The sequence below is a fragment of the Gymnogyps californianus genome, chromosome Z (assembly GCF_018139145.2).
Source record: "Gymnogyps californianus isolate 813 chromosome Z, ASM1813914v2, whole genome shotgun sequence".
In the NCBI taxonomy this organism is placed as follows: Eukaryota; Metazoa; Chordata; class Aves; order Accipitriformes; family Cathartidae; genus Gymnogyps; species Gymnogyps californianus.
The window spans coordinates 82458591-82485028 of record NC_059500.1 but is presented as its reverse complement, the minus strand read 5'-3'; the positions used below and the strand labels follow the sequence as shown (position 1 = coordinate 82485028).

At 50.4% G+C, this 26438-nt stretch overlaps 1 protein-coding gene across 1 annotated transcript; it reads right to left on the bottom strand.

Annotated features, from left to right (window-relative positions):
* Positions 1-3138: 3138 nt before the first annotated feature.
* On the bottom strand, positions 3139-25509 carry MAPK4 (mitogen-activated protein kinase 4). The gene is made up of 6 exons (XM_050912848.1): positions 24843-25509; positions 14592-14736; positions 8402-8563; positions 6099-6300; positions 3564-4247; positions 3139-3203 (listed from the first exon to the last, which is right to left on the bottom strand). The coding sequence occupies exons 1-6, from the start codon at positions 25386-25388 to the stop codon at positions 3191-3193; spliced, it is 1752 nt and encodes a 583-aa protein (XP_050768805.1). The 5' UTR covers positions 25389-25509; the 3' UTR covers positions 3139-3190.
* Between the last annotated feature and the right edge of the window lie 929 nt (positions 25510-26438).

The following is a 26438-nucleotide window of genomic DNA, read 5'->3' as shown; positions in this document are numbered from 1 at the left end:
CCATAACGGCTGGGACCCAGGGGGGGCACTTACATACCTGATCACTGGCTGAAACGCCAGCCTCTAAACTCGAGGTCCTCCTGGAGACGCCTGCAGTCCCTCTGCTTCTGTCAGTGATGTCCCCTGCGTTGTCACTGCGGTGCCTCTCCACGTCACCAAACAGGACCACATCGCTCGCTCCTGAGCCTTGGAGATCACGACGAGCTCCCTCCGTCCCTCCTGCCTCTGCTCAGCACACCCACGCCGGCACATCTCTAAAGCCAGGGCGTCCACCCATCCCGCTGCCACGTGGCCGCGGTGGCCCATCACACCCTCTGTGCTATTAACGATAGCAATGCTCCTTTTTTCTTTTTCAAATAAATAACACATGCAAATTTATTGAAATACCTGATGGTTAACCTTGCACTGAAATGATTCTTCAAACAACTGCAAGAAGCAGCAGTTTGCAGAAGTCACCGTGTTGGCGACGAGGTCTAAATTCCCTCCCCGTGACCCTGAGCGCTCAGACGGCCTGCACCAGCCAAAGCAAAGCTCGGTGAAAAGCCACCCAACACCAAATGACCCCAGAATGCAAATATTCATGCGATGCATGTGCAAATGCAGGTGTTCGTGATCATTCTTAAAGGTCTTTTCCAACCTAAATGATTCTATGATTTGCAGAAGAAGCCTACATGCGAGTACTGGAAGAAACATTTCAAGTCTCACAATAAGCAAAAAATAATTACACGCTACCAAGCAAGGAAGGCTCAGGCCTTAAATTTTATTGTTGTAGATGAGAAAGAAATCTGGCTTGTGACCGGCTGAGCACACTCAGGTAACAAATTAAAGCCACCCCTCTCGTTCCCCCCCTTTCCCAGCATGTGACGCCGAGGTTTTGGAACAACGTTAAATAACAGCTCACGAACAGAGATGGAAAATCCGGAGCAGCGGCAATACGCCCCGTTTACTTCTTGTGAAGTTAATATTACACTTTAAACTGTGGGCCCTCAAGCTCCCACTCCTCTTTAGAAGACAATATTCAAAAGCAAAACTGTTACTTTCATGGCCGTAATAAATAGTCCCGTAAGCCTCTGGTGAAGACGTTCAGCCTGTGTCCGAACAACCCATGGAAAATGGCTTCTGGTTTCAGAGGACGTGGCGACGGACGTCCGCCGAGGAAAACGCTGGCGTGGTTTGATGGCTGCTGATTGCACATGTCAGCGTGTCTCCGTGTTTAACCCAACGGTAGCAAATAGTTGCTGAATCTGTCAGAAGAGAGTTTTAAAAGTCAGCTCTCGCATTGCTGATCTTATCCTTTAGGTTTAAACTCCGTCGGCTCCCAAACATCTCATTTTCAGCTGATGCCTCCGGCTGCAGTGTTTGTGCACCTCCCATCAGAGGCTGGGCGTTATCTGCTCCTCTTCTCCTGGGTGGCACCTGCGAGCGATGGGACGCAACTGCGGCCGCTGCTGCCTCCTCCTCCTCCTCTCTCGGCACACACTCACTCGAGCGCCGGCAATCCCGTTCCCAGCCTTTGCTGGCTGCTGCCGGGCGCAGGGTGAAGCTGAGCGGGACCACGGGCGGTGAGTCGTGGGCTGCAGGGACCGGATTTGGATCCGCTCCGCTGCAGGGGTGGCCGCTTCTTCGGCATCTGAATTTCTCCCACCACCGGTAAAAGTGCTGAGCTTTAGTTGAGGTATATCAATTATCTGCAACACACTGGCAACCAACCCTCTGTTTCTCCCTTGGTTCCCCTTTCTAAACCACTGTGGGGGACGTCCAAACACTCGAAGCAAAGACCAGAGCCCAACGGCTTTGCCTTCCAGATGCCTTCTCCAATGGCTTTGCCTTCCCAGATGCCTTCTCCACCCCTGCCCCAGGACTTCCACCCCATCCCATCCACGCAGCCGGCAGCCTTCACACCTATGCTGCTAATCAGCTGGAGTAACGGCATTTCAATCAGCCTAAGGAGAGATCTTCACAAGAAGAACAAGTTTTCGGGCTTGCCAATGCCTAGCACAAGTTCTCCTACAGCTAAACCTGTACCTGATCCCACCAAGAACAGAAACCAGGGTTAATACAGTAAATGCTGCTGTTAGGTATCATCCGAGTCTCGCAAGAGTTTTCTTCACATCTCAGAACATTTAGTAGATCGCTTGTTAAAAGGGTAGAAATAATTCATATAGGAACAATAGTTAAATATGGACCTTGGAGTTACTAAGTACAGTAGTTTCTCTTTTACAAAGGAAAGTAGCGCCGCCGTGCTGGAGAGCACAGTGACACGATGGCAAGGAAAGCGGAGATTGGCTTTTACGACACTATTTACAGATTTTCCATTTAAAAAACTGCCGAGTTTGATTAAATATAAGTATAGAACATTTCTTCCATATACAAACTCTTGTTAGCTGATTAATTATTAAGGTGCTCAGAAGTGTGGATGAAAACAGAAGTTACAGTAGATCAGTTGTGGTTTTGTCTATTTACAAACCGCGTTCGGTTGCCTGCTGATGCCAGCATCTTCCAAAGAAGCTGCAAGCAAAGTGGCCAGTTACGAATCTAACGCCACAGGAACTGTTGTTTTCTTCACATCATCTTTGTCAGAAGGTAAAATAGTAGTACTTTCATTCTTTTTTTTTATTAGCAAAGGTGGGTGCCCTTGCTGAGTCTGAGTAGCTGGTGGTGCCAGGCAGCATCGTGCCGTGAGACACCCTGTTTCTAGCTCTCGACTCCTTACCACTGGAATCTGCTGGTCTGCTGGGCAGCTGCCCGACACGGGGCTCGCAGCACCAGGTTGTTACACTGAAATGCATCGTATGGGGCCTCCTAAGTACTCGGAGAGCTCAGAGCTACCCCGTGCAACAGCAGGGAGAATTTATGTGCGAGAAACCAAACAAGGAGAATGCGCTTAGCAAAAACTTTGTCTTCCAATCGGAAAAAATAAAATAAAATCCCAAGCGGCCCATATTTTGTAGGTCGAATTCCTTCCCCGTTAACATTCTCCAAGAGTTATTTTCTGTCTGATGGCCAGACTCTACCTCTAGTTCCATTCTCTGCTGACTGACGGCTGACCACGGACACTGCCTGGCGTCGCTTCTCTCCGTCCCGCCTGTACTCGCACGGGTTCCTCAGAGGAGCTCCAAGTTTGGCGTTTTGGGAACCCGTCAAACCAGGAGCGTATCTGACCATAATGAAAATGCTGATTTTGTCCTCGTCATTTTAAGATGCTATAGAAAAAGAAAGGAAAAGAAGTTGATTTGACTTCTGTTTGTAAACTTACCATGTACTGTCACCTTTCCCTCGTACATTTAAGTTTCAAACAGGTCCCAGAGATTGCAAGGCAAGAGTGTTAAGGCAGTATAAGAAACTCAGTATTTCATTCACACCTCTTGATTCCCTTAAAGGTATTTCTAAGGCATCAAAAGGGGCATGTGGTTTGTGCTTGCCTTTTCAGAAAAAGGCATTCGGTATAGCGTAAAAAACGGATGCTCAATGACAGACGGAAGCCACTCAGCCTCGGGCAATGGCCACACCATCAGAGAGGAGCAGGGAGATACAGCGGGGTTTCCCGGGTGCGGGTTCCTCACCATCGCTCTTTCTGGTACACCTCTGTTTGTACAATCTCACCGGGGTGCTCAGATATGCAGGCCCCGTTGATGTCACTGAGCTTGTTGTCTGGAAGATCCTCGGGTTTTGTGCAAAGTTTCAGTGCCCTGGAGATGAAGACGTCCAAGTCAAACTCAGGGTCTGTTTCACTGTTCACCTCCGTGGGTTCTTTGTGGAGATGGTGAGGAGAAGATGGCAGGCTCCGTTCCTGAATCTCTGGAAGAGGACTGGGACACTCGAGACCCACCTGCGTACTCTTCACCCACTGAGCAATCTCCAGAAAAAGGTTGGATGGTTCTTCTTCCAGCGACAGCTCAGCTGCGGGTGCTATGGTTGCTCTTTTCCAGTGGGATAAATCTAAAATCAGCTTGGGCTCTGAGTAATGATGGGGCTTATTGTCTCTCCACAGCAATTTGTCCAAGTAGGAAGGTGACCCCACTTTGTAATCGCACGATTTCCCACAATCGGCGTCAAATACTCGGTCCATGGATGAGTGGGATAGCTCCAAGAACCTCTCCGAGCTGCTTTGTGAGTATTTCCGTGGATCAACTTGTGCTTCTTCAGCGATGGATTCAGACCCCGCCCGGGGGTCCCGCTGAACCTCATCCATGTCGTGGTATTTATCGTGTCTCCATTCCAAATCAGAGGAGAGGCTTACGTGATACCTGCGAAAGACACGTTGCTATTAGACACGCAGATGATGGCTTCGTTAGAAACAGCAATGCTCAAACAGATATGCTCGCTGCTGCTGCTATTTTCACCTTTTTCTTGCTGATATGCCGCTTACCTACAGATCTTTAAGTTCTTATTAATATTAGAGACCTTTTTCTTGTGTGTAAAAAAAAGGCAGGGCGGATGAGTAATTTATCAAGAGTCTGAGGCGGGACCAGTAGCGGGAATAAAAGCCCAACAACCAAACCAACTGGCCCCTTTGTTTAGCCCTTCATCACTTTCCCTCCACTTGGGATTAAAAAATGATTAACAATATTAATAATCAAACTGTCCCTCAGCCCACAGACAAGTACCTGCAGTGTGAGTGCTCCTTCTTTGTTGCCATAAAAGTCAAAAAGATGAGCTTAAATCCCCACTGAGATTGGACATCACCAGCTTACTCTGACGTCGTGGACCAAGAGCATCCCTGAAGGGTCTCCTTGCTAAGTGATAATTTCTCAAGCCAGTCGAACTCCCTCGACTGCAATTACCCGACAACACCCGTTCTTAGACACCGTTTTCAAAGTGACATCTAATTTACCGGTTCCTAACCGAGCTGCCTTTAAAAGACATGTTATCCCAGGTACTGGGGCTCTATGTCCTGGCAATGAAACGCTCTTCAGGTGTCCCACAACACACAGGCAAAATCATTTCCCGTCTCTAAAACACTTGGCTTGTGTTGCAAAATTTAGGGCCCTATAGCAAACATCCCCAGCTAGGCGGCAGGACCAACAGCCTAGGTCCTGGCTTCTTGCGTCGCGCCAAGAAATATAAAAGCCAAGAGATAAAAGGGTGACAAGGTGACGTCCAGCAACTGATCTGCTGCTTTGGTGACTGTAACTGGCAGGGATGCCGGAGCTGTGGGGATACACTGAAGATAGATATCCCGAGAAAAGCTTCCAGCTTTCCTCTTTACCTAATTTACCTGGTTGTCCGCCCCAGCCTCCACCCTGATACTTGTTCACCCAGGCAAAGAGATTAATAACAGTGAAGGCAAGGGATTTCTTTAGATTATTTTTACAATGCTGGTGAAATATAGCGGAGTAAGAAGGCGAGGGGATTTAATTGCTATGCAGAGAGGAACAATGCTGCAGACATCCTCAGCCAGCTCACCCCGCTCAGCTGGAAGGAGCTCTATAGGAAAGTGAACCTAGTTAATTCTTAGCTGCTTATTTTGTCCTACCTGCTCTGGTACTGGGACTGGCCTAGTAACTGGGGTAATCATCTAGGACATGAGAGACCTCACCTCAAGGCTTTGATCTGCTCTAAACTTCCTGTACAACTTTCAGCAAACCATTTAAAAGTCAACACAATTAAGGATTTTCTCCAAGACCCCAGATCTGTGGCCTCTGGGGCTTACGCACCTTGAAAAGTGATAAATATAGAGCTCCAAATCAGGCCTGGTCCCCAAAAGGTACAAGAATTACATTATTTTAGAACTTGTATTATAGGGCCAGAGGACAGAGGGAAGAACCGTAGCGTCACTTAAACAGATTTAACTCAAATGAAGACAATATTGGCTGTGAATAAAATCAAGAGCAGAAAGATACTCAGTAACTGGAACGTGCAGACACAACATCTGCTCCCTGTGGGAATCAATGACGAACCTCTTGTTGGCTTCAGCAAGGTGCCAGCTTGGGCTGGAATGACAATATGGCATAAAGAAGGAAAAGACGGTGTCTTTCGTGGGTCTGGAACATGCGTGACTGAACCCAATCAAGAGCAGGTCAGAGACTCACCAGGCAAGTTCTGCCTAAAGAATTTAAGCCAGTATCTGGTCTCTGGCCCAGCCTTGGGTGCCATACCTGTCCCAGTTAGACATCTGGCTCTGGTTGGCTTCCATCAGTAAAATATCATCAATCTCATCCTCAATCCGGAACGGATGCTGAGACACTGGTTCATCCTCGGGGCAGGAATACGGACTCATGTAAGGATGCTGCAGACCCATCTCAGCCGTTAATCGATCCATAGGGTTAAATGTCAGTATTTTCTCCAGAAAATCAATAGCTGTGAAGCAGAAAGAAACAAGCTCACTAACTCCTCAAAAGCAATACCAGCTTCCTTTCCAGGCTGAGCCTTGTGAGTCCCCCATAACAAATCCCCTTGAAGTAAGGAAGGAATTAAAGGTCACATCCCGTGTGCATCTAAAACGGACATTTCTGTCCTTGCTGCATCCATCTTACCGCCCATGGGAGCTGTGTGCTTGCAGTGGAGCAGTCCTGCAGCTTGCAGGTGTCACTTCATCTAGCAAGGCAGGAGAAATGACTGTGAGAGCATCACACCTCCACAGGACAGCATATACGTGTTGTACCCGGTGCTGCGATCCCCGGCCAGAACGCTAAGCTCATACCCCAAAAAAATCCCTTTGGACGGTGTCAGGATTTATTTGATTCCACGCTCTCAGATCCATTCGACAAGCACATTGCGTTTCAGAAAACTGATTTCACATCTTTATGTGCAACTGAAGCGGGATTAGATTTAAAGTGCAATTTTTAAAAGTCTTCGGCATGACCAACACTATGAAATTATTTTATCCATTAATATTTAAAGAATTCCGAGTGCCTAAAATTATTTTAGAAACACTGTGGAGCATGAACTCTTTCTGCAATGAGGAAGAAGGAAATCAAGCGCAATTAAAGTGACTAGAACTAAATCTAAATGTAGAGGGTTGGTTGTGATTTCTTTGATGATTCCTTTTACTGACGTTATGCGAAAGGATCAAATCCTGTCATTAAAGATGTTGTTTATTCAGCTGATTCTTGGTGCGTGGAAGAGCCCCTTAAGAGTTCAGATAATACAAACAGGAATATGCCTTTCTTCAGTTACAACTTTTGCATTGTACCTTCAGAAATATCCCCATTAAAGATGTAATTGTGTGAATGGGACACTTTCTTTAGGGGCAAAATCACTCAGCAGAAAGGGCGGGCCATACCTATTGCCTCAGTACTTAAACATTAACCAATATCCGATTGTCTCCCACGAGATTATTTCATTGCTTGGACTAATTAAGTAGGAAGGAATCAATAGCTTCATAAGGTCACTGACTGCGGGCAAGAAGCACGGTGGAATGATATATTATGAGCTATATATTACAATATATTACGGGTCAGAGAGGCAGGAAAATGTCGATGAATTATGTAAGGGGCGCAGGTGACCTTTCTTCTCGCCGTAACGACAGGGAATAAATCCATTCCTGCTTGCCGGAGGCTGACGCAGTCCCTGGGTAACCCAGGCCGATGGTTGCCAAGCCCATATAGCGGACGTCTTATAATGAAGAGTTATGCCAGCGAACATAAGCCGGGCTTGGTCTTGACGTCTTCCCAAAAGGAGGTGGCCAGGTCTACCAGCCCGGTTTAAGCCTTGGAAGGAGCTCAGAAGAGCTGACGTGCCCTGGTCCACACTGCTCAACTCTGGCTGCCGCCCCGCAAGCTCTCGCTGCCTACAACGGTGCTCCAGGGAAAAGGTCAGGTCCAAAAGCCTGTGGTTTGCAGCCCCCTCGCAACAACACACTGCTGATTTTTTTTTAAGCTTTAGCCAAAGGAGGGAAGTGGCTGAAGTGGTATTCGCTTGGAGCCCGTGGACAACGTTTCTGCCTGTGGCAACCATCTCACGGAGTTCAGATATTTGTGAAGTGAAAGCATTTATTTTTCTTGTACTATACAATTGCGTTCATGCAATAAAAGCACAGCAAGAAAATGAACGGGGCTTGAAAATAACCTCTGGGCTGAACCCTCACTTACAGCTCAAAAAAAGGCACAGGAAGGCAGGGATGCACCTTGAAAGTGTCTTGGAAGACTATTTCACCCTTACTTCTGTACGAGCTACCTGCGAGAAAGCCACTGCATCATGAATGCTGTCCTGCAGCCCACACCTTCCCCAGTGGGACAGCGAGCAGGACCTGGGGGGGGACAGTGGTGGGGACGCGTGAGCTACAGGTGAGAGCATGCACTGCAAACCCCCAGATATCTGAATCCCGTTCACCAGCGTTCATGCACTTGGCCTTAGAGGACGATTCCTGTGACCCCCTGGGGAAACCGGTCTGAAAACACGGCAGCCGGGGGAAGTCCCAGGAGAAGGACGTTGCCGAAGCCAGCGGGCGCTACGGTACCTTCACTGTCCACTTCGGGGAGCAGCTTGCGCAGCGGCTTCCTCACTTCCCAGGTGCTGTTGATGAACGTGGGCATCACTTTGAGCAGCTCCTCTTTGTCTTCCTCGTGGATAACGGGGATCGTCTCCAGAATAAGCTGCATCTGTTCCAGCTCGTGACCCCCTAAACGGGCAGAAAACAGGCAGTGAGATGAGACCCAGAAGTTCAATTGCAGGGGGGAGGGTTGGTGGTATTATCAGCTACCCCTCTGAAATGAGCCACGTCACCGCAGCACCGCATCTCCCACCAGCCCCTCTGCTCTGATGCTTCCCAGCATTACCCACCGCTCTTTGCTCCAAGGAGAACGTCCTCGCCACCTTCTTATGAACCACGTGCAACGATGTCCCCAGGTCACTTCCCTGCCCCTCTGTTCCCATCCCGTCTCCTGCCTGAGAGCTCACCTCTTGGTTCTCCCTCTACACAGCAGCACACGGAGCAACCGCTCAGGCACGTCCGAGGCAGAGCTTCAGGTGAGATGCCTCCATCTGCACACACGCAGGCCGTGCAGCTCCCAAAGCCCCCATACGTCCCTCTCCCACTCGTGTCAGTGGGACTCCCAGCTGGGTCACCTCATTTTAAGGGTGAAAGAGTTAACCTAGATGATTTGCCCTCCTGGCATATCACCCTGAGGCTGTCAGGCTGAGCAGAAACTGTACCCAACCGAAATCATGGAGGTGGGAGCTATTATCCATTGGTGGACGCCATCCTGCGTGATGGAAGGAGATCAATATCGGCTCTAACGGCCTGAAAACCGACGACTCTCTTTAAGTAATGCCATGGCTGGGTTCGTTCACAACCCCAAAAGAAGCATCCCAGCTCACACGGCTGCAGCCGGGCAGGGCAGTGCCCGATGCTGTCACCACGTGTCCCTGCCACGTGCTGTGCTACGCCGAGAAGCAGAGCCCCTCTGCGCAGCAGCGACAAAAAGTGCTGCCACAACCCCAACGATAACAAGATCATCGTGAATCCAGCTCCAGGGGTCGCAAAGCTTCATCTTGAAATGAATGCAAGTGCCCGACCTCCGCGCTCTCCCGACGGGGAAGATGTTTTCTGACTGGCTCCTGCTGCCTGCTGGGCACCAAGTCAAGGCTCTGATGGTGACGATCCCCAGAACCGCTATGAGCAATCATATATTTTTAATCCTTTTCCTTCAGGACATATTTATCCATGCATCCCTAAGCCCCCGCTCAGGACTGGCTACCAGTCAGTGAGAGGAGAGAAGCAGCAGTGCCAGTGGAGCGGAGCCAACCACCTCATTAATGAACGTTAATCCCATTCCTTAGCGCACTATTGGATGTGACTAAGAACTCCGCGGCTAATTTCCAGCTTCCTACGTGTACAGAGAAGCAGCCTGGCAGAAACAGCGAGTCGCACTATTGATTTTCTGTCTGCCAGAAACGCCAGTTGTAAATATTCTGTCGTTAGAGGCAGGACTATCCATTAAGACAGCGAGCTGGCTGGGGCAGACAAACCAACAGGGATTTTTGGGCTACCAAGTCCCAGCTGTCCGAGTCACGGATTTCAGGTTGCTTCACTGGCAAGCAGCGCCCGGCTGATCCACGGGCAGAGGACTGAACCTCATTTACGGCACAGCGCTTGTGATCAGTCTGCAGGGAGGATGGAGAGGCCAACTTGTAGGGGACGGTGGAGACCATTGCTGGCTTCATACCCTCAGGCAACCCTGTCCCTTTGGAGGTCGCTGGCACCTCGCAGGGGCTGCCCTCCCCAGCCCAGAGCTCCCTGTGGGTCTGCAGGAGGTTTCCAGACTCACGTCCATGGAGCTGACCCCAAAAACCACCCTCCCTGGGCAAGTGTAGGTCCAAACGTCGAGGTTGGGAAAGGGTCTCCATCCATCACGGCCTCATCACTCCACGAAGGTTTGGTTCAATGCAGTCGCGGCCACTTTCATCCCGAATGGCAGAGCTCCGAGCCAGGACACGGCAATGAACTTAGAGAACCTCAAAGCAACACTGACATTAGCACTGCTCGTCACCATCACACCACACGGCCGCTCAGAACAAAGCCTCAGAAGACGACAGAGCAATAGGAAAAGCAAAAAAGACAGAGGGACACCCTCTGAATATCAAACCTGGGCAAATTAGTTTTTCCTATAGAAAACCTAATTTTAGGTCATCTAGAGGTTCGCAGCATGGCTCCAGAAGAAACTAAAGATGACCATCAGGAAACAAACACTTTGTTAGTCAGGCTAATTCCCAAACTGTGATCAAAATTACAGGGTATTAAAAGTCACAAAGGCTTCGTGGCTGTTCTCCTCTCAGTGCAGCTCCAGCCGCTGCTCACTGAAGGTACCTGGCAGCCGAAAGGCACTGTGTTTAGTCACACAAAGAAACTGCTAATGCAACGCTGGAAGCCTTGAATTATGGCTCTCAGGAACCCAATTCTCCACCGTTATCCTCTATTTATGTAATTCCTAGGGACCTTCTGGAGGCATTAATTCCTGAAAAGAAAAACACAAACTACAGACTGAATAAACGCAATGTGCTGTCGCTACCCGAGGGGAGAACGAGGAGCTCTGCATCGTGTCTTGGAAAAGCGAACCCTTCCCCAGGCTCACAACCAAGTCCCAGGTGAGGACCCAAGCCCTGCTACCGAATCCTCTGGGAGCAAGCACCGATCCCATGGGAAAAGCCACTGCGCCACCTCCTAGCTCTTGGTCACAGGCACAGCCCCACTGGTGAACTCCACGGAGATCTGCGAGGACAGGCAGCTTTTCTTTTTCTCCTATTTTCTCTTGCTTCCACTGGCGATGCTTTTGGATATGCTTCGGCAGCAGAGGGTGGAAAAGTCACTGGAGGGAGCTGTAGCCGCTCAGTTACGGATGCTCTTCCCTGTTTTCCATGCTGCTCATGGTGGGGAGCTCTCTAAAGGTCTGCGAACGAGATTTTAGCTGTTGGAGACATGCTACGCTCCTGTGAGCTTTGGGCTAGCCGAATTTCTTGTGTCCTCCTGGGGCTCTGCCAAACCCAAAGCTGCTCCTGCCACCGCACCACCCAGAGAGGGGGCTGCGGGGAGGGCAAGGGGGCTGGGCGTCCCTCTCTGCTGGGTGTTCATTAACTCGTGTAGGAGAATGAAAGCAGTGAGTGGCATCTATTCCTAATAACCGATCACCTTAATTTAACCGCGTTGCTTAAGCACCCCAGATAGACTACTGAGTTAATTATATTGACTTATGCTAAGCACTCAATTTAAATTGTGCCGCTGACGCATACTCAAAAAAACAATTTATCCAGTGTGAGGCAATTACCGGAGGTTTGCAACTTTCTGGGAACTACATCGCTGTTATTTCCCACGGGGCGTTTGCTGATGACGCAGGACTCGCCAAAAGTCTCATCCTGCAGCAACAGGGGCTGCAGCTGGCCGGGGGCAAACTTCTTCTCCCAAGCAAAGAGGAGAAAAGCAAAAGCAAAGATGAACCCATGCTGTCATGCAAGTGTTTGCCAGTTTTAGTTACTCTAAGTGGTTGGGTTTTATTCTCCTCTTTGGACACCAGCAGATGAAAGACGGTACGTGGCATGGGACACCATGGGCACCCTGCCCCGCTGCCAGGTTCCCACCCTGGCTCTTCTTTACTTACTGGTATAGGAGGCGGCCAGGAAAACAGGGCACAGGGCCAGGACCTTCCCGTAACAACTCTACAGACTATTTTTAAAGCAACCCAAAAGGAATATGTATTTTGAGCTTCGGTTTTGATCTCCACCCATTAACTAAGTACCCTGCCGTCATCTGGGGGCTTATTAAGCGATTGCACAGGACTGGAAAGCAGAGAAGCAGGGGATGCTCGCAGCACTTGTCCAGCTGAGCCCAGTCTGTGATCTGCCAAATCCCATCTCCTGATCTCTAACCTGCTGTGGACTCTCAGGAACCAACCCGCAAAGTAGGTTGCTGTATGGCTTCTCCGGGGCATCTCGCCTGGGCAGCCGGGACAGAACTGATCTCACTTGCAGCCAGGTGCAACACCAGCACGGGCACTTCAGCTTGTTCTTCAGATGCTTTTTATGAGCAGTAGTGGAAAAATAAAGATTTCTAAGGCACAATCTCAGCTGAAGGCAGACAGCTAACAGAGGCCAGATGAATCACATCCTGGAGCTGCCTTTGCTTCTGCCTTGACCATGAAGGGAGCTTTAGGGACCAGCTCGGACACCTAGGCGGTACATGGCTGGTGTCAGCCAACGTAGCTTCTACGCCTGAGGTCCACAAACAGAATGAAAACCAAGCTGGGGCTGAGAGAGGGGTCAAGCACAGTTTGGAAAACCAGGATAAAGATGAGCACTTGGGTGCTCTGATGGGGCCGGCCAGAGAAGGACCTGGACAAGCCGTTCTTATTTTGCTGTTTGACATGAGGAGCAAGTATAGGAAAAGAGAGATTGACTTACGAATCCAAAAGGATTTCCCTGGGGCTCCACCTACACCCAGTTTAATACCAGGCGATGCGTTGCTCTGGTCTGGTGCAACTCCTGCAGGACCTGGACCCTGCCTTCTGCGCTGGCGTTTGCTTCTGCTGCTCTGGTTTACTTGGGGCTAGTTTGGGTCCGGCGCCCTGGACTGGCAGAGCCTTAGCTCTGCCCTGGACAGGCATCGTCCAGTTTGCTTCCTCCCAAAAAGCTCAGAGACTCTTCCATGGTGCAAAACCACGGCTCGGCAAGGGCAGGTGGCTGGCAGAGCTGCCTCGGGAGCTCACTCACGTGCAGCATCTCCCAGCGAGACCAGAAAATACCCTGTGCCTGCAGGGACAAGCGGCATGTGGAGATGTCCCTGCTCCTGGAATACATCCCGAGGAGGTGGCAGGAGCAGCCAGGTCTGATGCATAATTTTCAGAGGTGATGTCCCTGGGCTTGAAAGTTTTGGACAGGGGAGTCCGAGGACAAGAGGAAGGAAGGAAAGGGAGGCAATTTTAATGATCTCTTCGAAATGATACCGACTGCTTAATTTTCAGCTTTCACAAAAGAAATACAGAAGCTGCAACCAGGAGTGGGGAGGGAGCGACACAGCAGCTGCAATCAAACATCGGCTGCGGAGCTCTGCGGTGCACTGAAATATTCGTGAAGAAAATGTCCTTCTCCATTATTAATGGGTCTAATTATTTATTTACACAACTCTGCGAACAGCTGCGCACAAAATGCGTTAGACCTTGTCATTCAAAACACGAATGGGCGACGGAGAGAGAACCAAGGAGGAGCATTGCTGCAGACCTTGGGCAGGGAGGCAGCTTGTTCAACAGGCAGAGAGCGGCTGCTTCATTCCTGAATGAAACGTCCCAGCTTGGGAAGCACAGCTTTGCTCCTGACGGTAGCATTTTTGGAATTGTATTAAATAAAGATTTGCTTCTCAAGAACATCAGAGTTGAGCTTCAAATGCTGCACTGATAATTATGCGCTCCTTGCCGGTGCTTTTTTTGTCTTCTTTACCTTGCACTGCACCTTTACAACTCCAATACTCACTTACAGGAGAATCCTGAAAATGGCTGAAAATGGGTATTGGCATTCAAATGTCTTCCCTCAAAGAAAAGGAATACCTTGAAGACACCAATCACAATTCAAATCCACGGCATAGAGTACAAACCTCTTGGGACGGGGCCACATTATCTCCTGTCCTTATCCTCCACCCTATGATATTTTTTTAGCATCCTCCCTCCCAACAAGAAGGTCTTATTTTCTGTTGGAAACCCAGAAACAGAAAAAAGTTTTGTTGTTTCATCAGAATTGTTCTTTGTTTGGGGTTTTGCTTTAGGCAGCAGACCGTCCCTGCCCGGCAAGGCTCGGCACAGAGGCACCGTCAACCTCGGCCAGCCTCGGGCACCCCACCAGCCGGTGGCTTCCCACTGGGTGCCTTCCCAGGCAAGCACAAGAAGGCTGAGTGAAAATCAAGACGGTAACTCTTCTCCTTCCCCAAGGACCTGCCTGTGTCAGGGAAGTTTGCACCAACCAAAAGACCCTCTAATAGCAGAGATTGTGCAAGTGAAGTTTGTTCTGGAGACAGCTCTTATGTCTAATAACCAACCGTAGGATCCCTGTAGTGATGCTGGCTACAAAGAGAGGGGAACTCCCTCTGCCATGCTAAAAAGCCTTTGAACTGGGGAGCAAGGAAGGAGAGAGGGGGGAAAAAAATGAATCAACGGGAGCCAGAAACCTACCAGCGAAGAGCATCCTTCCCGTCAGCATCTCGGCCAGGATGCAGCCGGCCGCCCACATATCGATGGCTTTGGTGTAGTTGTTTGGCGAGAGGAGGAGGCGGGGGGAACGATACCATTTTGTTACTAAGCCTTCGGAAAGGTAACCCTGAAAAAGCAGAGAAAGAGACGTCAGCAACCTTGCAAGAGAGCTCCTCCGCTCTGCCCCGCTCAGCCCTCACTGCCCGCCGTGGCCCCCCCATCGGATCCTGCAGAGAAACCTGCCCACCGCGCTTGTGTTGCATCTCTGGCAGGCTGGGGTTGTATATCTTGCAGGAAGCAAAGAGGTGAGAAATACACCACTGGAAACAGAGATGCTTCGGCGCTCCAGGAGGCAAAGCACTTGCTGCTCCCCAAAAACTTATTTGCTGTTTCTCACCGTGGTATCGAAGCATCTTCTGCAAAGGATAGATGGCTTTAACAGCACAGATTTGCAGATCATACCTGCAAAAGTTATTCCAGGTCACTGTTAGAGAACTTAGATGTATTATATAAATCCCAATTTGACCATCTGAGACATTTTGGAAGGTAAGCACATTACTTAAGTACGTTGCTGGGTCCCAGCTATAACCCACCAGTGTGTGAAGGAAGCCTTTGCCAGCTCAGTACCCGCAAGCACAGTGCTTGGATTTCCAAACGTTACCAGTTTGCAATGTTTTGCTGATTCCATCTCTAGTGAAGCCTGTATCTATAGTCCCTCCATAGCACCTAAACCGCCGGTAACAGCAAGCTACGTAGCGCCAAATTCCCATGGATCCAACTCCCAGCACTGATGCTGAAAATGAATTTTTAAAGGGCAGGAGCTCCCAGGGGAGCCCACGCAAGAGCAGCTGCCCGTGGGTCAGCCCAGCGAGCGCCAGGGGGGACACAAGACCGGAGCAGAGGTGGCACGGGGAGCGCACGGGGCTCCCAAGCGGGCAGCGCCCAGAGGATGCGCTCAGCAGGATCCGGCCTCACGCAGAAGCCAGGCGAGTTCGCCCTGCCTGCATCCTCGGGATGCTGCTGCAGTGAACCCCGCTTCGGTTTGGGGTATGTGCTGGGAAATGCGGATGAGCCCATGCGGCATCTCACAGGGGTGAGGCGTGGGATCTCGTAATAAAGAGGAAAACAAGGCAACGAGCAGAAAAACAGATTTAGGGAGGAATATCGCTACCGCGTGGAAGGAAAGCCTCCTAGACCAGCAAGATGTCTTAAAGCATCGCTGAACGGGTAACACAGCCCCACAAGGGCTCCTAGCCAAGGCTCTTGAAAATAAGACACCATGGGATAAGTGGGAAAGCCCTTTCGGGGATTAGCTAGCTGATGTAGAGCTAGGAAACCCTGCCCTTTCTGCACTGAGCCTGAGTCTTGCCTAATAAAATCGCCTCCCTCCCTTGCCACCCAGCTGCTGGGGCCCCAGCATCGCCTCCGGCAGCCGGGTAGCATGGGGCAGGTCCCCGTTCCCCGTCCCCCGTCCTACTTTGCTTACAGTGAGGATGGTCGGTTGGGATGCTTGACCTGGTTTTAAAGGAAACGGCCTCAGCAGCACCCCACGGGACAAAGACCGAGCGCCGTCGGCTCTTTGGACCACAGCCCTCCCGTTCCTGAACTCACCCGGGAGATTTATCACAAGTGCCAAGCGCTCAGCAGCTCCCGCTGAAATCAAGGGGATGCGTTCAAGCCTGTAAATAACGCTGGCATCGTAAGGGATGTCCCAGCGCCCCCGGCTTCGCTCGCCGGCCAAGCTCCGGATGCGCGAGTGCCACGCCGGGGTTGGACATGAATGGTTATTTCATCAGGATAACGCTGGAATATTCGTAAGTGGTATTTTCTATATTAAGTATAACGCATTAACAGAACGAGGTAGATTGAAACACAGTAAAAAAGACAAAATAAAATGAAATTATAAAGTTGAATTGCATTTAAATGCCATGAAACATTTGGAGGGTATCAAAATGCAGTAAGAGCATAAAAACTCAGTCAAAAACTCCATCCTAACCGATATAGTTTCATAAACTGTTTTCAATTGCAACATAACCACAATTCTCCCATCAGAAATGATGCAACTAGGTCAATTTTTTTTAATTCTTACTCCCAATTCCTTGTTTGCTCTTTATTGCTCACGATGAAAAGGGCCGGAGCAAAGATGTTAACAGGACTCTCTACCCTTCTAGTTTCCCGAGGCACACGGGCCGGCCTCTCCGAGCATCCCTCCGCAGCGGCAGATGTGCCATCCCACCCGCCTCTCCTCCCACGGCACCTGGGGAATTTCTTTGTGCACCATCACAAGGTTTCTAATGCTCCTCTCTCCCCAATGCAGGTTTTTGTTCCAATTTCCAAACGTTTAAGTTGTCGAGTTTTTAATCAGAAAGGGTTTGCTCTTAAAAGAATATTTTAATTTTGGTCTTCTTAAGATTAGTTGTAAGAGAGACTGATTAGCTGAGAAGTTTCATTTAATGCTGTTATATTTTTGCTAATGCTGCTGAATCGGAACCGGCACAAAAGCCCCCAGGCGTTATCCGATCAGGCCGCTGCTTTTCAGCTACTGCAATTGTTCCCAACAATGGAGACGCTGGTAGTTATTGGAAAATCCTAAGAAAATAAACTTTGGGGATAGTGATCCAGGGCAATTAATGGCTGGAGCAATTTCTTCCCTTTCCCAGCAAAGGAATGCCACTCTCCTTAGAGATTTAACACTTGCCTCATACGTTTCTCCTCTCTGACAGCAAGACGGATTTGAGTTCTTGGGGGTGTGTGCACCATGCAAAATGTATGACCGATATACTGCAAATATCTATATGTTGCAACAAGCCAATCCTTTTCTTCCCCAGGCATCTCTTATGTATCGGAGAAAATGCCCTGCAAAAACTCACCGAATATTTTGGAAACATCTTCAACCCCTCCCCTGTTGTGTGAGGTTACTGGTGGTAATTAATTAGCAGCGCTTCTCATTGTGCTTCCCTCTTCTGTTACCCATCACCGTGTACTTGACTGTCGTCTCCCTGCTTTCACCTGCTGAATAACCCAGACCATTGGGTCACCCACCACCAAGCCCACGAAGGTCCCGTGGAGAGGAGCAACCTACGGCTTCTCTCCATCCCACCGACTCGTGGACCATACAGTTGGCCCCCGCCTTGCTTCCCGTGGCATTCCGCTGCTGGGCTCCGGGTTATCCCTCCTCTTCCTCAGGGGGAAAATACCGGGAAGGGCTGATGGGAGGTTTGAAAAATCAAGACTTTTCCGACCTGGCCCAAGGTCCTTTGGCAAGAGTGGCTGGGGGTGCTCCCTGGCTGGGCAGCACAGCACCCCAGTCCTGACACCTACATCTGCTCTGCCTCCACGGTGGATAAAAACACGGGCTAGATCTTTATTTTTATAAAACACATAAGATAAGTTCCTGTCCTACCACCTGGATGAAGTAACTACAGTCCTGTGGACTATCAAGTCCTACGGAGAAATATCATCACAGCTTTGGGAGCCGGGATCATGCAGCTGTCGGCACAGCCGCAGAATGCTTGGATAAGGATCCACCTAAACCTGGCTTAGGTACGGGCTCAGCTCTTACCCGCGGTGCCAAGACTTACACGAGGGCAGCAGCCGTGCCAGGATGGAGAGCCCAAGAATTTCCAGCCATCACCTACACAAGGCATGGGCTTTAGCACAAGAATTTCACCATTTATGTAGATTCAACCAGACAGAAAGACCAAGAGCAGAAGTATATTAATTAGTTCTAATTAAGATGGAACATACATCTTCATGACAATATTCTGTGGATTCAGCACAGCCCCTTCTGAACTGAAGAACCACTGGAGTCTCTTTAAAAACCAAAATAATGGAGTTAATTTAAAACCAGAAATAGTTTCAAGTCCAAGGCTTGCTCTCAAGCCCTCCCATGCTATTTTTTTTTTGCAATTTTCAAGTATCATTTTCCTGCTTCTCCTCTGCTCCTGTGGCGTGCGCAGGAACAGCTCAGGCAATCTATAAAGGTGATGAATTCACTACAGGTAGGATAAGCGTCAAGTTCTATCAAACAGCACAGCAAGGAAACTGAAAAGCAAAGAAAAATGAATGCTTTTTCTAATCTTTACACAACGCGGATTTTGTGCGTTGCTTGTAACACCAGAAGGAGAAACAATTTCGGGTGGGTGCTGCTGCATTCCGGTATCACAGTGGTCACAGCACGCTGGACCGCCTGCATTCCGAGCACGCTGAGGGAAGCGGACACGGCACAGCAGCACGTGGGGAGCACAGCAAGACCCGCCAGTGCTCCGAAACAACTGTCGCCCAAGCCCGGAGCTCCTCTTTGGAGCTGGAGGGACCAAGGGCACATCTCCTTGAAGCAGACGCCGAAAGTCAGGATCCCACCTACCGCAAACCAAGCAGCCCCTAACACTGCAGCCCAAAACCTCTCCTGAGCATATTTCACACCAAAATCCATCTTTCTGCACTCAAAAAGCCGCAGAGGTGCAGACCAGGTGCCCACAAACTGGAAAGCCAGCAGAATCGAGCCACAGCCTGTGTATCTGTGCCTCCATCCACAGCCAGGAACGGGATTCCTGCTGCTGCACCCATGGGAGCCGGGTCAGCTCCTGCTGCAGGCGGCCGCAGTGCCAAGGAGGGGGGGACTCAAAATAGCAACAACCCCAAGCTTTCGGAATAATCCTGGTGCAGCAGCAGGCTGGTGCCTCTTCACAGCATGCTTTTTAAGCTTATTTTTTAAAAGGTAGGTCGGGCAATTCTAGGAGAGGCTAGGAAAGATGCCGGGTTTGCAGGAATGTTGCTCCATAATAAAATAATAAAACTGTCGTCGTGCATGGCTCCAGCAACGTGACGTGTGTTCTCATCGTTTTGGGGTGACAGAGTGCATTTATTTCAGGACTGCAGACTATTACGTGCTTCATCAGAGGACACAGAAGGAGAATAACCGAGTCGAGGTCACAGCGGGGAGGCTCGGTGCTGGCTGCACGGGGCCACGGGCAGCTGCCCGAGGGTTGAACGTGGAGGGTGGTCCCCTCCGGGGCAAGTACGGAGCAACGTCCCACATCCTCATCTCCTTTGAAGACCTCCTCCTGATGACCCACCTGGGAGTTTTATTATTTTACTGGATGAACTGGAAGCCATTATGTTTGCACTGCTCAGCAAGTACAAAATGAAGGGAGAACTTCAAAGGTTTGAAAGTGTTCTGGAAACTATTTACCATGAGATCTCCCCCTAAAAAGGCTGCTGCATCCCCCTTAGTGTGGAATTTCTGCCAATTAATTCTGTAATTGATGTCAACAATAAGGAAAGGGAGAGAGGGTCCCCTGGCAGCCCCATGCAGATACCCCCAAGCGCTTTGGGGCACCAGGCAGAGCCCCCAGACTCCCAGAAAAGGTAATCTGACTATCTTGTACAACACAGGCAGGCTAAGGAGTGTCCCACTTCGCTGTCTCGTCACCCGAGTAAAGAGATTCAGCAAGTCTCCGTATCCCCTTATAGCAGGCATTTCTGTTGTCTTCTCCAGACAGGACCACCTAACCCAATGGCTCCTTCTCTGACCAGCGCCAGGCGACACGCCGCACAGGATGCACGGCCAGGGCTGAGTCTGCCCTCCAAAACATTTATTATTTTTAAGTCTAGACATTCATTGGTATTTATCCCAATTTTTAATGCTTGACTTTGCTGTCTCCCCTGCTCTCCCATCCCTCCTGCCCACCACGAGCTGAGGGTGCTCAAGGGAGGACAGCATCTCACTTTTACACTCCTTTCCCCACCGCAAACTTGGGGCAGATCACATCTGGACTCTCATTTGGAGCCAAAGATATTTATTAGGGCATAAGAGTGGGGATGGATGGATAGATGGGCAGCTAAACACACCCAGGCAGCCCCTGAAGAAGTACAGGCAGGGGCTGGACCATGGGGGGAAGGCAGCGAGGTGGGGGGCAGGCAGGACCACGAGGCTGCAGACGGAGGGGGCATTGCAGAGCGCTCCCATGGTGAAGGCGAGATGCTTGCATTCAATAAGGAGGTGGTTTATGAAAAGAGAAATCCTCGGCTTTGACTGTTTTGCATAAGGATAAGGACCTCATGGAGGCCGGAGCTGCCCCTTATCTTCATTTCCAACACTCCTCCGCTCACCATTTGGGCACCAAGCGGCACGGCAAAGTGTTCAGACCACAAACAGCAGCGGCTGAGGAAAAAGGGATTAATGTGGAGATGTTCTAGAGGGATAAACAGCAGGATTAGCAACTCCCGGGGATAAAAAGCGTAGTGAGAAGGAAGAGAAAAGAGCCTGCACGGCTGGATGGTGAGAGCATCGGGGAAGGGACAGGGTGACAGAGAGAGGGGGACGCACAGGATCATCTCCCGAGGGTCCTCTCCTGCTAGACCTGATATTCTGTGCCCTAAAGAGATGTTTGCAAGTATGTGAGCACCCAGGGAGCTTAGAACCATGTTTATCTCAGACAGGGCTAAAATTTAAGCCATCAGGTCTAAGCAGCCTGTGAAGGTGCAGACCCAGATCTGGACGTGACCTTGGCAGCATGAAATTCATCTCATTTGTTATGAGGAAGTTTCAAATGAACAGATGCCCCCATGCTGCTCTTACACATGGAGAAAGGGATATGAGCAGCAAACACCGGCTAAATGGCGGGAGAAATGCAGGCGAAGCTGCTTTGCTTCAAAGCTGGTAAAGGCCAGCACCCCGCTGTGGTCCAGGGCATCTCCCAGAGCTGGAGAACGCTCCCTTTCCCACCAAATTATCCTAATTAAACGGTTGCCTGCTGCAAGCCATGTAAACGAGACACAGTGCCAAGTAAAGGCTGTTATTTAGGTGGTATATGTATTACTAAACTGTGTTTAAAACTCTGCTCGCAATCTACCACAGTTATTATTTGCCATTTTAACACTCAGCAGGATGGTTTGGGATTTGAGAAACATCGGGTCAGAAGAGCTGTGACCTTTTAGATGAATAAGAACACACAACCTGCAATTTTTTGTGTTAGCAGAACCCAGCCATCAGTCTAAGCATATTCCAGATACAAAACACCCTAAGGGAAAAAAATCCAAGCGCTTTAGACGACCCTTCCTCACTGCAAAGGCTTGCAAGAAAACATTACGGTAGAGGTGTAGCTCTGCACTGCCTTCAGAGGTTTGGATCTGCTGGGTCTTTACAGCAGGATTTCATTTGCTTTTGGGCAGCTCTGCACTAGCACCTGCTGGTAGCACCAAAATTCGGGGTGTAAGGATCCCTGTTCTGCTCAATGCCGGTCAGCAGCAGGGTGGAGGCTCAGCAGCTTCAGACACGGTGATGCTCTGGTCCTCTCCCTCTTGCTGATGCTTTCTGCGAGAGCACAGACCAAGGAGCTTATAAATCTGTATGAGCCCTTGAGAAAAGCGGAGGTTGAAAGAGAAATATGGAAAGGAATTGATTTTTCTGAGTCATCTGAGAAGAGCTGGAAATCAAAGGCGGGACTGACCCAAGCCCCATCCAAGCCGTCCTGTCGTACCTCTGCCTTTGCAGTATCTGTCACCCAGCTTCGGCAAACACAGTCCTCCCCATCGCCAGAATTTACAAATAACTGACATTATTTGTGGTGCTGGATGCTCACCACAACGCTGCTATTTTCAGCTCTGCTCCGGAGCGGTATCCAGGTCTCTCTGCACAGTGGGGATCTGCCGGTTTTTTGCGCTGATGCTCCAGCCTCCCAGCCCTGGGAGGAATCGGAGGATGCTCATGCAATGACATCTTGCAAAGTTACGTCCTACCACGAAGCCGCAGCCCTGGCCATCCTCCTGACAGCTCTTTCCCACTGCACTGGCTGTTATTAAGGCGACGGAGAATTGCTTAGAAATAACAATACTTCTGCAGCAGACACAGACAGACGACTCCTACCCTGATCCCGCAGTCTCTGACAAGATGATGCTCCTTAAATCAGTGACTTTCTGCGTTCATGTAGGACTACCTTGTTTGCAAGGGTTTTCTCTGGGAGTTATGTTCCCTTGGGAAAAGTCTCTGAAGGCACACGACTTAAAAAAAAAAAAAAACCCAAACAAAACAACACACATTTAAAAAGCCAGGAGCCTCTTCCTGAGCTGGGTAATAAATAACCGGTGAGGAAGGGAACACAGGAGGGGCAGGCAGCAGTAACAAGGACCCCGCACTCACTCCCCGATGTCCCTTGCAACCTTCTTCCTTTTCCCCAGGCTCTGTTTCTCCCCAAACCCCAGACTCAAAACCAGAATAGATCAGGGCTCAGCTTCAGGATCAGGAGATCGTCTTTTCACCATCCTTTTCCCAATCCCCTTTCCTGCCTCCCTGCGCAAAGCAACGGTGCCCAAATAAGAGCCGCGCTGGGCACAAACCCACTGGTAAACGCAAAGTGTATTTAAACCTCGGCACAGGCGCAACAGCGGGTCCATGGGGGACACTGAACTCGTCCACACAAACATCCAGCTCAAGAAAATAGATTTTATCTTATCTTACAATACCAAAAAGTAACTTTAACCAGAAACTAGCTGCAGACTGCATCACATCTACTGGTGCAGAGCACACGATATTTTGCTTTCTCCTGGGACCACGTGAATCTCCGAGCTGATGAAGCCTCCACCGCACTCCTTCCCTGCTCCAAACCTCCAGCCTGGATGGCAACCTGCATTAAACATCTGCAACTCCCTTCAGAAAATCCATTAGCATCACGACTGTGTGTTACAGACACTTCTCACCCGTTTTCCTTGCCTCCCTCCCTCCCACACTGCCTGCCCGCTGTCAGCACAGCCATCACTCCCACCTTGAGCGGCTCCACCAGCGAAGCCACCACGAGCTGCTCCCAGCTCCAACCTCCCTTTCTCGAGGGCACAGGAGAGCCCAGGGGCAGCCCGGCCGCGGTGGCCGTGGGATGCCGGGTCCCTCCCCAGCCTCCTGTCCCAAGAGAGAACATCACATCCAGGGCTACCCCACCAGGTGGGTTTTGCTGCAAGAGACTGCCATGCTGAATTAAATTTGTTAGAGGAAAAAATGCAGTTCCTTTAACAGCTGCATTTTTGCCTGAGTATAGAACTGTTTTCAGTACCTTAAATTATTTTGCAGGGTTTGGCAGCTGCCTGGGAATGCAACCCTTTGCGGAGGAGCTCACAGCCTGTGGCTCACTAATTCCTTGGTAGAAAGTGCTGCTTTGGGGGAGTTTCAGCCCTCCTTGGGCAGATGGAGAGGAGCTGGTGACAGCAGCAGGAGACGAAAACTGAGTCAGTCCCAAAGATCCCTCGAGGAGGGGATGATTTCCCCTACTCAAGGGCAGGTATTTGTTTTCCTGCATTTTGCTTCATTCCTCCTTTCCCTCCTTCTCCATCCCAGCCAGACTGCCGCAAGAAGGCGTGCATGGACCAATGGACGGGATCGCAGGGGATGATGCCCAGGCTGGGGGGCCCAGAGGGCTCTGAGCATCCCCTGCCCCGAGCAGGGCAGCGGTGGGGCACGCCAGGCTGCCCCGGACTGCACCCAGCCACTCACAATTATTACTGCATTATAACACAGTATGTAAGTACCAAAGAGCAAAAAATTTTATATGTTATTTGGATCTTGACCTCGGATGAAAGAATATGACTGTATCTCAAAGACCCATTCCTCTTTCCCTACGATTAAATAAGTGTAATTCAGACAGAGTTGGGTTTTTAAGAAGCAGGTTGGCACAGAAGTGAGGACAAAGACAAGCAGAGTGGCTGCGGACGAGCCAGGTACTTTTCCACGTGCTTCTACTGTGGGGATGAATGGCACCTCGTGTTTTATAAAACCAGCAAAGCAAGAAACACAGAGTTTAGTCATTTAAGTAAAGCGAGCAAACGCACGCCTCCCCACAGTCCATTGCTGGGATGGAATAAAATACATCAGTATATATTTGATCTATATGATATAAAGCAATGAAAGATACCTGAATGGCACTTGAACCCTTCCTGTGCCCTGCTCGCTGCTTTGCAGCGCTGGAGAGCCCTGGGGCGCGCTTGGCAGAGCTCAACCCGTTGGCTATACCCGGGAAACACATCCTGCCTTGGGGCAGGGAGGGCAACCGCCCCGGCAGCAACCGCCCCGGCAGCAACCGCCCCGGCAGGGCTTACAGCTGCCCAAACAGCCTCAAGGACCAGTTTCTCCTGAGAAGACCCACCACGGTCCGACCGCTTCACCCTACATGTGTTCAAAGCCTCCCCGTGCCGGCCGGCAGCTCACCGAAACAGCACCGGCCTCGTCGATTCGGCATCGCCTACCTTGTGCGAGTAATGCTGATCCACGATTCTGGCCAGCCCGAAGTCGCCGATCTTCAGCACCAAGTCCTCCGTGCTGATGAAAATATTGGCCGGCTTGAGGTCGCGGTGGAGGACGTTGGCCGAGTGGATGTACTTCAGCCCCCGCAGCAGCTGGTACATGAAGAGCTTGGCGTGCTCCTCGGCGAGCTTCCCCTGCTCCAGCAGCCGCGCCAGGTCCGTCTCCATGTACTCCTGGACGATGTACACCATGTTAAACTTGAAAAAATCCCCGCGCAGGTTGGTCCCCTTCGGCCCCAACACCTCGTACACCTTTACAATGTTATCGTGGTCCAGGCGGCGGATGATTTTGATCTCCCGGAAAGCGTGCTTCATGCTCCGCGCGTCGCCGATGGTGATCTTCTTCACCGCCACTTTGCGGCAGCTCTTGCTGTCGAGGGCTGACAGCACCAGCCCGTTGGCCCCGAAGCCCAAGGGGCGAAAATTGATGAAGCGACAGCCCAGGTCGTACCCGTACATGCTGGCGATACAGTCGCACTTCTCTGCCATTGCGGGCTCCGTCCTCTTTTGGCTTTTTCCTCTTCGTCACTTGAAAAGTTGGGAGAGTCGAAGGGCTTCCAGATCACAAACGTGGTTTGAAATCAAGCGCCTCATTATTACTTACAGATGCTTGGGGTGGGGGGTCCCCGCTCTGAGCCCATTGCTTCAAGATGACATGCAGACGCAGTGAAAATAGATGCGAGCACACACACAAATAAAATGTTTTAAACTGGGTGAGAAATCAAGGGTTGGAAGAGACTTTCCAAGCAGCATGGATAAACGCAGCCCAGAGATCTCTAGCAAAACAGAAAGGTTATTTTTCTTGAGACTAAAAAAAAAAAATCAGCGCTGCTACATTTTTCAGCCACTTTCTTGTTTTTCTTCTCCGATGTCCCCGAGACAATGCCGAAGCGCAGGGCTGGCGGTGCAGCCAGATGCCTGGCCCCACGTCCCTGGCGTCTCAGTGCCAGGGCAGCTGGCCAGCCACGCCGTGGGGCAGAGCCCAGAGCAGCCCCATGGCCCCTCCGCTGCCCCAAACCCTCCCTGCCCACCAGTTTTGACAGTGTTTTCCCCACCAGCGACACGCATCCAGGCACTGGCCGGGCTCTCCAGCGGTCAGCAAAGCTTCACCCTTCTCATCGCTCCCTTTTCGGTACGGGCAGACCTCATCTTCCCCATCAGCAGACAGAACTCTCGATGGCAGCAAACGTTTTGCAGACCAAAACTCACTTTATCGGCTGCATTCAGCACAGCAAGTGTCCACGTTTGCAGTTCCAACACTTTCCCCTTGTACGTCTTTCGCTGGCGAAGCCAAGCGCCATCTGATCTTTACAGCGTGCCGGAGGAGTTCCCTGCGCTGCACAGCCCGGTTATCCCTCAGCAGGTCTCAGCCCCACTCCTGGAAGAAAAGAGGAGATGGATTCATTTGATACCAGCACTGCCTATGCCCTGCCTACGTAATGGCTTGCTGAAGGTTAACCATGAGCAAAACTGTGACCTTTCGGAGACTCGTTAGTTATCCCCTCCAAAAGCACGCATCATTACCAGCATTTTTCAGAT

Excerpts from the sequence above, each read along its gene's own strand:
- MAPK4 (XM_050912848.1), bottom strand. The coding sequence starts at position 25,388 with ATGGCAGAGAAGTGCGACTGTATCGCCAGCATGTACGGGTACGACCTG. Across the intron at positions 14,737-24,842 it reads ATCAGCATTACTCGCACAAG|GGTTACCTTTCCGAAGGCTT; the intron begins GTAGGCGATGCC and ends CTGCTTTTTCAG. Across the intron at positions 4,248-6,098 it reads CAGATGTCTAACTGGGACAG|GTATCACGTAAGCCTCTCCT; the intron begins GTATGGCACCCA and ends TGTCTTTCGCAG.